Here is a 12,988-nt window from a genome sequence, read left to right on the forward strand (position 1 = left end):
GGCGCACTATTTTGTCATGTGGTTGCACACGAAGAATTTAAACTGAAGTATCTTCATGGTGTAAACACACACACAATATGTGCACAATGCATATATTCTGTTACAGATATGAGATCTACTTAATCTGTTACTTCTTAAATATTGAATATTAATAACTGAGCAGAAGCACAAAATTGCAACTTGAAAAACAATGGCATTCATTTTAAAATGTGATTCTTGCTATGGTTTGTGGAATTTGGTGTTATATTCAAAATGAGTTTGAAAGTGCAAGGGCAAGTGCATTCATAAAGAGAAGAAGACAAACTTACAGGACAAAATAGGAAATGGCACACAGCTTAAACCCAGACTAACAGCCAACGGCTGTAAGTTAAAAAAGGCAAGTATGACTTTAGATGGGAATAACCAAGAAATAAGAATAGGTATCAGATATCTCAGAAGTTTTCTTTGTAGAAATTAAACCCGAACTTCTCACATTGAGCCTTGATAACTTTGGCAAGTGACGGGGAGCCACAGTAGAAAACATGGACCTTGCCTTTCTTTTCCTCAGACACCTTCTGGAAGACCTTTTAAAACAAACCACATCTTAGACGTCTAATGGAACACACAAGCGGATAAACTGAACAATTTTACATTATCACACTATTACACATTATTAAACATATCTACCATATAATTAACCTGGATTATGTGTTTCATGCATCCTAGGTATCATGCGACTCATGGATATGTACAGTATTTCAGACTGACATTGGCAGTTTGCTACGCACCTTGCCCCACTCGGGTCTGCCTGGTTGTGTGCGCGTCCGCAGGCCAGTGATGGAGTCTCTCTTCTCTTTCTTTGCCAACAAGTCCAATGCCATCTGTAGCCCGATAGCCTTCATGTCATTCTTACTCAAAGCTGATGTCATGTACATGTGCATTTCCAAAAAGCGACCTGACACACACACACAGAGTAGATCCCAAAGTTGAAATGTTTCATTTTAGTTATTATGAAGAGTTGATATAATTTGTTTAATATATCCATCCATCCATTCATTCATTATCTGTAACCACTTATCCTGTGCAGGGTCGCAGGCAAGCTGGAGTCTATTCCAGCTGACTATGGGCGAGAGGCGGGGTACACCCTGGACAAGTCGCCAGGTTATCGCAGGGCTGACAGAAAATCAATATCAATATCTTTCAATAAACTGTCACAATACACTTTTCTGAGCTATCATGGGTATCTTTTTATCAAATGGGCTCTTTTTTTCATTTCATTCATTTCATTATCTGTAGCCGCTTTATCCTGTTCTACAGGGTCGCAGGCAAGCTGGAGCCTATCCCAGCTGACTACGGGCAAAAGGCGGGGTACACCCTGGACAAGTCACCAGGTCATCACAGGGCTGACACATAGACACAGACAACCATTCACACTTACGGTCAATTTAGAGTCACCAGTTAATCTAACCTGCATGTCTTTGGACTGTGGGGGAAACCGGAGCACCCGGAGGAAACCCACGTGGACATGGGGAGAACATGCAAACTCTGCACAGAAAGGCCCTCGCTGGCCACGGGGCTCGAACCCAGACCTTCTTGCTGTGAGGCGACAGCGCTAACCACTACACCACCGTGCCGCCCGGGTTCTTTTTTTAAATACAAAAAAAACCCCACCTTGTATTTTTACATTTGTATTTTTAAATACAAAAAAAAGACAATAAATAAAGTATCAGTGAGCATCAAACAGCTTTTTTAAAGCAACAATAGTATATTGAAGGCTGTTGTGGCCAAGCTTAAATCCATCCATCCATTATCCATAACCGCTTATCCTGTACAGGTCGCAGGCAAGCTGGAGCCTATCCCAGCTGACTATAGGTGAGAGGCGGGGTACACCCTGGACAAGTCGCCAGGTCATCACAGGGCTGAAACATAGAGACAAACAACCATTCACACTCACATTCACACCTACGATCAATTTAGAGTCACCAGTTAACCTAACCTGCATGTCTTTGGACTGTGGGGGAAACCGGAGCACCCAGAGGAAACCCACACAGACACGGGGAGAACATGCAAACTCCACACAGAAAGGCCCTTGTTGGCCGCTGGGCTCGAACCCAGAACCTTCTTGCTGTGAGGCGACAGTGCTAACCACTACACCACCATGCCTCCCTGCAAACTTAAATGTCGTGATATAGTGCATATTGTGTATTGCAGAATCGTCTGTAAGAATTGTGAGGTGATATTTTTGTCACATCGTCCACCCCTTTTAAAATATCTAGAAAAGTTGGAGACTGTTCAGCACAACTAGGATTAGTTGATGTAGGTGAGTATGTTCCTGGTTCTGGAAGGCTTCTGGGCCTAGAGCTGCAACGTTATGATGGTGAAGGAGTAAACAGTACAAGCAATATTGAAGGCATCCCTATACATGAACATATGGACTGTATAAAGTAGTTGAGTAAGGAGAGAGAGGCTGGTTTTGTGATAGAAGTGTGCAAGATGCTTGCTTCATTGCTCTACGCTAATATTGATGTTTATATTCAATCAAGCGATGATCAGAAATACCCAGAAATACCCACTACAGGACTAGAGAGAGATTTATAATTTGGAGTAGAGCACAGCACATACATTGTTAAAATCACAAAGGAAGAGCAGAGCAGAGGGACAGAAGGGAACCGTCAGGACCTTCTAGGCCTTCAGAGACGGTCCAAACATATAAGCATTTCAAATGTTATATTTAATTTCTTTCATTCTTTAATTGCTTTTATTCTTTAATAATTTTATTATAATTATTCTCTTCTAATTCTGCCTCATTTTCTATCAAATTTGCTTCAGAAATTAAACGGTTACTGTCCTGAAAACATTAAAATAGTTATTCAATTACATTTTATTGCTTGTTGTCTCTCGGCTGAGAAGAGTTTAGAGCTGGCTCACTCATTGGTTAGGACTTCATTGCCAGGACAGAAGGCCATGGCAATGTATGCTTATGTAGGAAGTGACAGATGAATTAACCAATCAGATTTTCATTTATAGTGGGAGGAACCAAACATTTATCGCCCTTTGCCTTCTCGAAGGCCAACATGAGCTTAACCACGAGTCAGCGCAGCAGTGAAATCACCTTCCAGCCGGTGTAGATTATATTTATATTTATATTATATTTATATTTATATATTATATTTATTGATCCCTTTGGGAGGGTTCCCTCAGGGAAATTAAGATTCCAGCAGCATCATTACAAATAAGCAGAGAAAAGAAATAGAGAAAAACTTCTAGATAAATTAAAATAAATTAAGTATTACATATACAAATATAAAAGAATAAGATATGGGGAAGAGAGGAAGGGGGGAGAGGGGGAAAGGGGGGAGAAGTAGGGTTAGGGTAAGTGGGGGGGAGCAGGAAAGATATTGCACTTTATATTGCACATTATCCGGTATTGCTTATTGTTAGGCTAGGCTAGGCTACTGCTCCTTCCCATCCTCTGTCCTCCTGTTACCCCTCCTCCCCCCCAGAGAGGAATTGTACAGTCTGATGGCATGAGGGACAAAAGAGTTTTTGAGTCTGTTCGTCCTGCACTTGGGAAGGAGCATTCTGTCACTGAACAGGCTCCTCTGGTTGCTGATGACGGTGTGCAGAGGGTGACTGGTGTCATCCATGATGTTCAATAGTTTGTCCATAGACCTCTTCTCTGACACCATCACCAGAGAGTCCAGCTTCATGCCGACCACAGAGCCGGCCTGCCTGATCAGTTTGTCCAGCCTGGATGTGTCCTTCTTGGATGTGCTGCCCCCCCAGCACACCACGGTGTAAAACAGGACACTGGCGACCACAGACTGATAGAACATCCACAGGAGTTTCCTGCAGATGTTAAAGGACTGCAGCCTCCTAAGGAAGTATAGCCTGCTCTGTCCCTTCCTGTATAAGTGATTGGTGTTACAAGTCCAGTCCAGCTTGCTGTCCAGCCACAGCCTGAGGTACTTGTAGGAATCCACAGCCAGTGCTCACTCTAGGACCCAAATTGTTTTAGCGAAAAGTGCTAAAGACTCAATTTTTTCTTTAGCAATTTGCAATTTCGCTTAGCAAGAAATGCTAAAAGAAAATAAATTTTTTTTAGCAAAGTAATTTTTTTAGCGGCGGCATGGTGGTGTAGTGGTTAGCGCTGTCGCCTCACAGCAAGAAGGTCCTGGGTTCGAGCCCCGGGGCCGGCGAGGGCCCTTCTGTGTGGAGTTTGCATGTTCTCCACGTGGGTTTCCTCCGGGTGCTCCGGTTTCCCCCACAGTCCAAAGACATGCAGGTTAGGTTAACTGGTGACTCTAAATTGACCATAGGTGTGAGTGTGAATGGTTGTCTGTGTCTATGTGTCAGCCCTGTGATGACCTGGCGACTTGTCCAGGGTGTACCCCGCCTTTCACCCATAGTCAGCTGGGATAGGCTCCAGCTTGCCTGCGACCCTGTAGAAGGATAAAGCGGCTAGAGATGATGAGATGAGATGAATTTTTTTAGCAAGATATGTTATACTTCTAAATGTTTCTTGCACTGACATAATATTGAAAAATGAATTGTTATTGTAGTTTATTGGTGTTTCAATAGTGTTTGCAAGCTTGTTTCCTGCCTTTGTCTTTCCACGTTCTTGATTTATGTTCATAGCATGCTTATTTATTCTTGAATCCTCTTATTTTGATCATTTCATCAACTGTATATATGTAATGAAATTGTGTGTTTAATTTAACCCATTTAATCTGGTTTACAGAGTCCATATTTTTCATTATAATTATATCTAACATCTGGTGTGATGTGCTTTGCATTCTTTACTATCTATGCACCTTTTAGCCCTTAAGGCCTCTGCATGCTCTTGCGGCAAGGCTTTCGCAGATAGCTTTTCGCAGACAGTTGTAATTTATTGTTGAGCGGGGAGTAATAGGCATGCGTGATGTTATTCACCGGCACAACGCAAGGGGGCACGAAGTCGCTAGGAGTAGTTGGTGGGTGTGGTTAGTGGAGTGTTTATCCTCCGGTTACTTATAATGACTAGAACTTTTTTTTTTATAATGACTAGAACTGGAGTCGTATAGATGTACGTACTTCCTCAATCAACCGCTCTTCGTGCTGCTCCATCTTCGCTCGTGTTTTTAAAAATGCCGGTCGTGAAAACAAAACAAACCGGGAAAGTAGGGAAGCGGAAGTGCGTGTACAGCGGATGTAGAGTGGACCAATCAGAGCCCTCTTGTCTGCGAGGCTTCTGCGAGGCTTCTGCGGTGGTCACAATTTTTGGGAGGTGCGCGCAGAGCGTCTGCGAAGGTGGGGGGGGGCTACGCAGACGCTATCTGCAACACCGTCTGCGAGGACTGGGTTGTCAGCATAAATTCGCCTTTAGTCACCCTCTGTAGTATGCTGTCTGGCTGTGTAACATAACTGCACGGTGAGTGGCTTCCAACTCTATCAGGTCATGTATAAATTTGAACTGGCCAAGTTGGCCTGGCCAACATCAGTGTCTGACTTGACCAATATCAGTGGCTGGCCTTGCTAATATATTAATTTTATTTTTTTCAAAATTCTATTTTAACATCTCAACCACTGGTATTGCCTCGTGTGTGTGTGTTCATGATTGAGATGTGTGTACGTGTGTGATTGGGATTGTGTGGGTATATGTGTGTGTATAATTGGGATCCGTATGTGTGTGTGTGTGTGTTTAGGGGGAGGGGGTGTCTTTATGCGTAGGATGAAGGGAGCTCAGGGAGTTAAAATCAATGGTTGTTTCTTATAAATTAATCTCATAACCCAAATATAATGATATTCACCATGTTTTTTTTATTATTAGGTGAATGCAATGCGCTTCCATACAAATGAAACACTTGCAGTCAAAACTTTGAACCATGTGCGTCAAAACGCTCTGAAAACAAGGTACACTTGGCCATCTGTGAGTTCTTCCAAAGTTCTGTCAGGGTTGATATTATGTAGAAAATACGTCTTTAGAATGGTTATATTGTGTTTTTATCCCTAACTGAGAAAGCTAACAGAATATTCTAATATGTTATCTCACTTTTTAGATAAGTTTTTGTCATACGTAAATTCGGATAATTTATTTTAAACAAACCTCGCTATAATCTTGTTCACTAATGAACGAGAATTGCCGACTGTAACCGTTCTAATGAAGGGGTGGAGCACAGAGGACGGCAGGACAGAGATCAGGTTTGAAAATACGATTTTTATTGCCACACTTTTCAGTGGACAAATTCGAACCCAGACACACACCAACACACAACCGGCGTCTGGTTCTGGGATGAGCTCTCTGCTTTCTGCTCTCCTCTTTAAATAGGGCGCGGTCACTGGGAAGACACACACAAACACAGGTTAATTGACAACAGGTGGAGTGATTCTGCCACTTACCTTCCCTGACTCCGCCCTCCTGTCACAGACCGGCGCTTGGCCACACCCCCGCTGCCACATACCCCCACTGCCCGACTCAGGCCGGGCGCCTGTCCGGCCTGCAGCCGACTCCCCCCCCCGACGGGAGAGGAAGTCCACCACGACCATCTGCACCCCCGGTCTGTGGACCACCTTGAAATTAAAGGGTTGGAGTGCCAGATACCAACGGGTGATCCGCGTGTTGGCATCCTTCATGCGGTGGAGCCACTGGAGGGGCGCGTGGTCCGAACAGAGGGTGAAAGGGTGCCCCAGCAGGTAGTAATGGAGGGCGAGGACTGCCCACTTGATTGCCAGGCACTCTTTCTCTATGGTGCTGTAACGCCCCTCACTCACCGACAGCTTCCTGCTGATGTATAGGACTGGGCGGTCCTCCCCCTCCACCTCCTGGGACAAAACCGCCCCCAGCCCTCTGTCCGACGCATCGGTCTGTAATATAAAGGGGAGAGAAAAGTCAGGGGAGTGTAAAAGTGGCCCCCCACACAGTGCAGCCTTTACCTCAGAAAAAGCCCGCTGGCATTGCTCCGTCCACTGGACCGGATCTGGTGCCCCCTTTTTAGTGAGATCAGTCAGCGGGCTGGTGACGTCCGAATAATTAGGTATAAACCTCCGATAATAGCCAGCCAGCCCCAGGAACTGTCTCACCCCCTTTTTGGTCTTGGGCCTTGGACAGGCTGCAATTGCTGTGGTCTTGTTAATTTGGGGCCGCACCTGCCCGTTGCCCAAGTGGAAGCCCAGATACCGTACTTCCACCCGCCCAATCGCACACTTCTTCGGGTTGGCTGTGAGACCCGCTCGCCTCAGCGACCTAAGGACGGCCCTCAGATGTTCGAGATGCCTCGGCCAGTCATTACTATAGATGATGTCATCAAGGTAGGCGGCCGCATAGGTGGCATGGAGGCGGAGGACCTGGTCCATCAGCCGCTGAAACGTAGCGGGCGCCCCAAACAGCCCGAACGGAAGTGTGACGAATTGGTGTAATCCGAACGGTGTGGAATAGGCCGTTTTTTCTCGGGATAGTAGAGTCAAGGGGATCTGCCAGTATCACTTTGTCAAATCCAGTGTCGAATAAAAGCGAGCCTTGCCTAGTTGATCGAGCAACTCATCAATCCGAGGCATTGGGTACGCGTCAAATTTAGACACCGCGTTGACTTTTCTATAGTCCACACAGAACCGGACCGACCCATCAGCCTTGGGTACCAAGACCACCGGGCTGCTCCAGTCACTGTGGGACTCCTCGACGATGCCCATTTCGAACATGGCCTCAAGTTCTTCCCGAACCACCTTTTTTTGTGTTCGGGTAGCCTGTAAGGGCGGCTACGCACTACCACCCCCGGGGGCATCTCTATGTGGTGTTCTATGAGGTTAGTGCGACCGGGCAGGGGTGAGAACACATCCGAAAACTCGGTCTGCAACTGGGCAACCTCCGCGAGTTGGGTCAGGGAGAGGTGGTCTCCACAGGGGACCGGAGGGATACATGATGCCAATGCCCCTTTTTGGACCTCCGGCCCCAGCTCCGCCTTCTCCGGAACCACCAACACCAACTCCATGGGGACCTCCTCATTCCAGAGTTTAAGCAGATTGAGGTGGTAAATCTGTAGCGCCCCACCCCTGTCCGTTCGCCTCACCTCGTAGTCGATGTCCCTGACTCGCCGTGTGACCTCAAAGGGTCCTTGCCACTTAGCGACCAATTTGGAGCTCGATGTGGGCAACAGTACGAGTACTTTACCTCCCGGTGTGAACTCTCTAAGGTGCATACCCTTGTTGTACAGGCGGGTTTGCCGTTCTTGGGCCTGCCGCAAATTCTCCTGGGTTAGGTGGGTGAGTGTGTGGAGTTTTGCGCGCAGGTCCATAACGTATTGAATTTCGTTTTTGCTTTGTGAAGGTCCCTCCTCCCAATTTTCGCGCAGCACATCTAGAATGCCGCGCGGCTTACGCCCATATAATAATTCGAACGGGGAGAACCCCGTGGAGGCTTGGGGGACCTCTCACACTGAAAACAGCAAGGGCTCGAGCCACTTATCCCAATTACATGTGTCCTCACTTACGAATTTTTAAATTATATTCTTGAGGATGCGGTTGAACCATTCCACTAAACCGTCCGTTTGTGGGTGATACACGCTGGTGCAGATCGGCTAAATCCCCAATAACCCATACAGTTCGTGCAGTGTCCGTGACATAAACGTGGTGCCTTAATCAGTTAGAATCTCTTTCGGGATTCCAACTCGGGAGATAACGCAGAAGAGCGCCTCCGCAATACTGCGTGCTGAGATATTGCGCAGAGGCACTGCTTCCGGGTATTGCGTTGCATAGTCCACCAGAACTAATATAAAGCGGTACCCTTGTGTCGACCGATCTAATGGCCCGACAAGATCCATCCCAACTCTTTCAAACGGGGTCTCGATTAATGGTAGAGTGTGCAAAGGTGCTTTTGGAATGGCCGCTGGATTCACTAACTGGCATTCGCGGCACACCGTACACCACCTATGAACGTCGCCGCGAATCCCCGGCCAATAGAATCGGGCCATTATTCGGGCTAGTGTCTTATCCTGCCCTAGGTGTCCAGCCATGGGATTAAAGTGAGCCACCTGGAATACCAATTCCCGGCGTCTCTTTGGAATTAAAAGCTGCGTGACTCGCTCTTTAGTTTGAGTGTCCTGCGTCACTCGGTATAACCTATCCTTCATAATCGCGAAGTAGGGGAAGGACAGGGTAGCATTTGGCTGGAGCGTTTGACCATCAATTACTCTCACTTGGTCAAACGCATGCCACAGAGTCTTGTCTCGCGACTGCTCTAATGGGAAATCTGCGAGGGATTCCCCAACAGAGAGAGGAGGAGCCTGCTGCTCCTCACTCTGACGCGGAGATGAAGTAGACGGCTCTGTGACAGCTGCTCCCACCAAAGCAACACCAGGACCTCCCCCTGTTAAATGGCAGGACCCACTCTTTACTAAGTGTGTCATTAAATCCCGAAATCCCGGCCAATCTGTCCCCAAAATTAAAGAGTGGGTAAGGCGAGGATTAACCGCCACCTTCACTATAAATTTTTCCCCTCTGAAAAAATGTTGACCGACACCAAAGGGTAGCTGTGAACGTCCCCGTGCACACACAACACCTTCACCCCCTGTGCTCCCCCCAATGCCTCGTCTTGAACCAGGCTTTGGTGGATTGAGGTCTGATTACAACCAGAATCCACCAACGCCTGATATGTATCCCCTTGAATACTCACCGGTATGCGATACGCTCCGGCCCGATCGAGGGCAGCTCCTGGCGCATCAGGGATCCGAACCACCACACCCACCTCCATGACCGTGCACTGTTGTTGGAGGTGGCCCGGCTCCCCGCAGCGCCAGCAAACCGGCCCGGGCTTCCTCTCCGCCACCGGTGTTCTGGGGCTCACTCACCTGAGGGGGGGGAGAGACAGACACAGAAGGGAGAAATGGGAGGACACCGCGGGTGTGGTGGGCCGGCACAGGTGGCGCCAGCCCTCGCCTCCGCGGTGGGGGAATGGGGCGAGGACGAGACACAGGAGGAGAGGGGGAGAGAGAGAGAGAGAAGAGGAGAGAAGAGAAGAGGCGGTCTACTGTCCTGCCGCCAGGACAGCCGCCATATGGTCCTCCGCCAGCTCAACTGCCTGATCCAGTGACGCCGGGCGGTGGCACTGGACCCACTCCGCGGTTCCCGCTGGCAAGCGTGCGATGAATTGCTCCAGCACCACCTGGTCGATGATCCCCTCGGCGTTGCGGTTGTCGGCCCTCAACCACCGCCAGCAGGCGTCCCGGAGTTGCTGGCCGAACGCGAACGGCCGGCTGACTTCCTCTAAGCGCAAAGCATGGAAGCGCTGCCGCTGCTGTTCTGGGGTGTGCCCCACGCGCTGGAGGATGGCCCGGTGAAGGTCCGTGTAGGCCAGCCGGTGGTCGGCGGGGAGCTGTAGCGCGGCCAGCTGTGCCTCTGCCGTTAGCAAGGGGAGGAGGCGCGCCGCGCGCTGCTCCATCGGCCACCCCGAGGTTTCCGCGACTTGCTCAAAGAGCGTGATGAATGCCTCGGGGTCATCCTGCGGGCCCATCTTTGTTAGGGTGAGGGGGGACGGGCCCGCGGTGAGAGCGTTGGTGGACCCCGCCGACGCGAGGAGGTGCCGGAAAGCCTGTCGATCTTCTTGTTGGGCCAACACCAGGGCCTCGAACCGCTGTTCTTGCTCCTTTCGGAGGGTGAGTAGTCCCTGGTGCTGGCTTTGCTGGGCTGTGGCGAGGGCTTGGACCAGTTCGGTGAACGAGGAGGACTACATGGGGCTGTTAGGCTGCTGTGCTCCAGGTCCCAGGTTTCAGCACCACTGTAACCGTTCTAACGAAGGGGTGGAGCACAGAGGACGGCAGGACAGAGATCAGGTTTGAAAATACGATTTTTATTGCCACACTTTTCAGTGAACAAATTCGAACCCAGACACACACCAACACACAACCAGCGTCTGGTTCCGGGATGAGCTCTCTGTTCTCTGCTCTCCCTCTTTAAATAGGGCGCGGTCACTGGGAAGACACACACAAACACAGGTTAATTGACAACAGGTGGAGTGATTCTGCCACTTACCTTCCCTGACTCCACCCTCCTGTCACAGACCGGCGCTTGGCCACGCCCCCGCTGCCACACCGACATTATCAGCGCAACTCAGAAATTGATCATTTTATATGTAAGGTCCGATGCTATTGGAAGATGTAAATTGCGGTCAACCAATAAGAAGCTTCGAAACTCGGGGGTGTTGGTTATAAATCAAAACATTGAAGATGGATGCGAAAGGTACTGTTTATCTTGAGAAATCGCAATTGTTTGATGGATTTTGCTTAAACTTTAAATGACTTTCGCATAAAATGCGAATACAGATGATTTTCTTTGCGCAAATTGGAATAAAACTTCGCAATTTGCGGACGTGCGAGCGGCTAGTGTGAGCCCAGACAGCCTCCATCTCGACTCCCTTGATCAGAACTAGTCGTGACCTTGGTCTGGACCTCCCAAAGTCAATGACCAGCTCCTTGGTCTTCGAGGTGTTGAGCTGCAGATGATTCCTGTTGCACCACACAGCAAAGTCCCTCACCAGGCTCCTATACTCCTCCTCTCTGTCATCACTGATACACCCAACAATGGCTGTGTCATTGGCAAACTACTGAATGTGAGTTGTAGCAGAAGTCCGCGGTGTACAGGGTGAAGAGAAGAGGGGCCAGCACCGTGCCCTGGGGTGCTCCGGTGCTGCTAATCACAGTCCCAGACGTGATGTCCTTCAGCCTGACGTACTGCGGCCTGTCAGTGAGGTAGCTGGAGATCCAGGTGACCAGGCAGGGGTCCACTCGCATCCTGTTCAGTTTGTCCTGAAGCAATAGGGGCTGGATGGTGTTGAAGGCACTCGAGAAGTCCAAGAAGAAGATCCTCACTGTGCCATTTCCCTTATCCAGATGCGAGTGGGCTCGGTGTAGCAGGTAGTAGATGGCGTCTTCCACACCGACACCTGCCCGGTACGCAAACTGCAGACAGTCCTGAGCATGTTGTACCTGGGGTCTGAGGAGGCTGAGGAAGAGCCGCTCCAACGTCTTCATCAGATGTGAAGTGAGTGCCACCAGTCGGAAGTTGTTCAGCTTGCTGGGTCGATTCTTTTTGGGAACTGGAACGATACATGATGTCTTCCAGAGGGTTGGCACTCTCCCCAGCTGCAGGCTGAGGTTGAAGATGCATTGAAGTGGTTCACCCAGTTCAGCAGTGCAGGTCTTCAGTAGTCGTTGACACACCTTGTCCGGGCCTGCTGCTTTCCTGGGGTGAAGCTTCCTCAGTTGACCTCTGACCTGGTCTGAGGAGTCTGTGTTGAGGTGGGGGAGGAGGGGGCTGCTGTGATGACTGGGGGGAGGTGTGTTGAGGGAAGAAGGAGAGATGGCTGCAGTGAGGGAGAGGGTGGGGGGGACGTGGGCTGGTTGAACCGATTGAAAAAGTAATTCAACTCATTCGCCTTCAGCTTCTGCTCCACCTTCCTCCTGTAGCTGTCCTTAGCTTCCCTCACACAGCGTTTTACCTCCTGCTGTGCTGCTTTCATCGCCTCCCTATCCCTGCTCCTGAAGGCGGCCTTCTTCCTGTTGAGGACAGCTTTGACTTCCTGTGTTACCCATGGCTTGTTATTAGGGTAACACCATACAGTCTTAGCGGGGGAGACCACGTCTGCACAGAAGTTGAGGTAATCTGTCAGACAGTGTGTCAGCCCCTCTATGTCCTCACAGTGTGGGCTAAGCAGCACATCCCAGTCTGTGATGTCATAGCAGTCTCTGAGGGCATCTTCCATTTCAGGGGACCACCTCCTGATGGAGCTACTTGTTGCAGGCTGCCTTTGAACCAGGGGGGTGTACTTCAGCTGTAGAAGAACCAGGTTGTGGTCAGACTTCCCTAGTGGGGGGAGGAGTGTGACTCTGTATGCATCCCTCTCATTAGCATACAGCAAGTCAATTGTCCTGTTGTTCCTTGTTGGACAATCCACAGCCTGGTAAAAAGCAGCCAAAGTAGAGTCCAAAGTAGCATGATTAAAGTCCCCAGAAATGATGATAAATGCCTCAGGGTGCTGTGCCTG

General features: G+C 49.1%; 1 protein-coding gene across 1 annotated transcript in view; it reads right to left on the reverse strand.

The window, feature by feature from the left end:
* Positions 1-431: 431 nt before the first annotated feature.
* nox5 (NADPH oxidase, EF-hand calcium binding domain 5) overlaps positions 432-12,988 on the reverse strand; it is a 58,696-nt gene continuing 46,139 nt past the window's right edge. The window contains exons 14-15 of the mRNA XM_060914510.1: positions 768-934; positions 432-563 (exon numbers count right to left, since the gene is read on the reverse strand). Coding sequence (XP_060770493.1) covers positions 432-563; positions 768-934 — 299 coding nt within the window. The remainder of the gene's footprint in view (positions 564-767; positions 935-12,988) is intronic.

Source organism: Neoarius graeffei, chromosome 2 (genome assembly GCF_027579695.1).
Source record: "Neoarius graeffei isolate fNeoGra1 chromosome 2, fNeoGra1.pri, whole genome shotgun sequence".
NCBI lineage: Eukaryota > Metazoa > Chordata > Actinopteri > Siluriformes > Ariidae > Neoarius > Neoarius graeffei.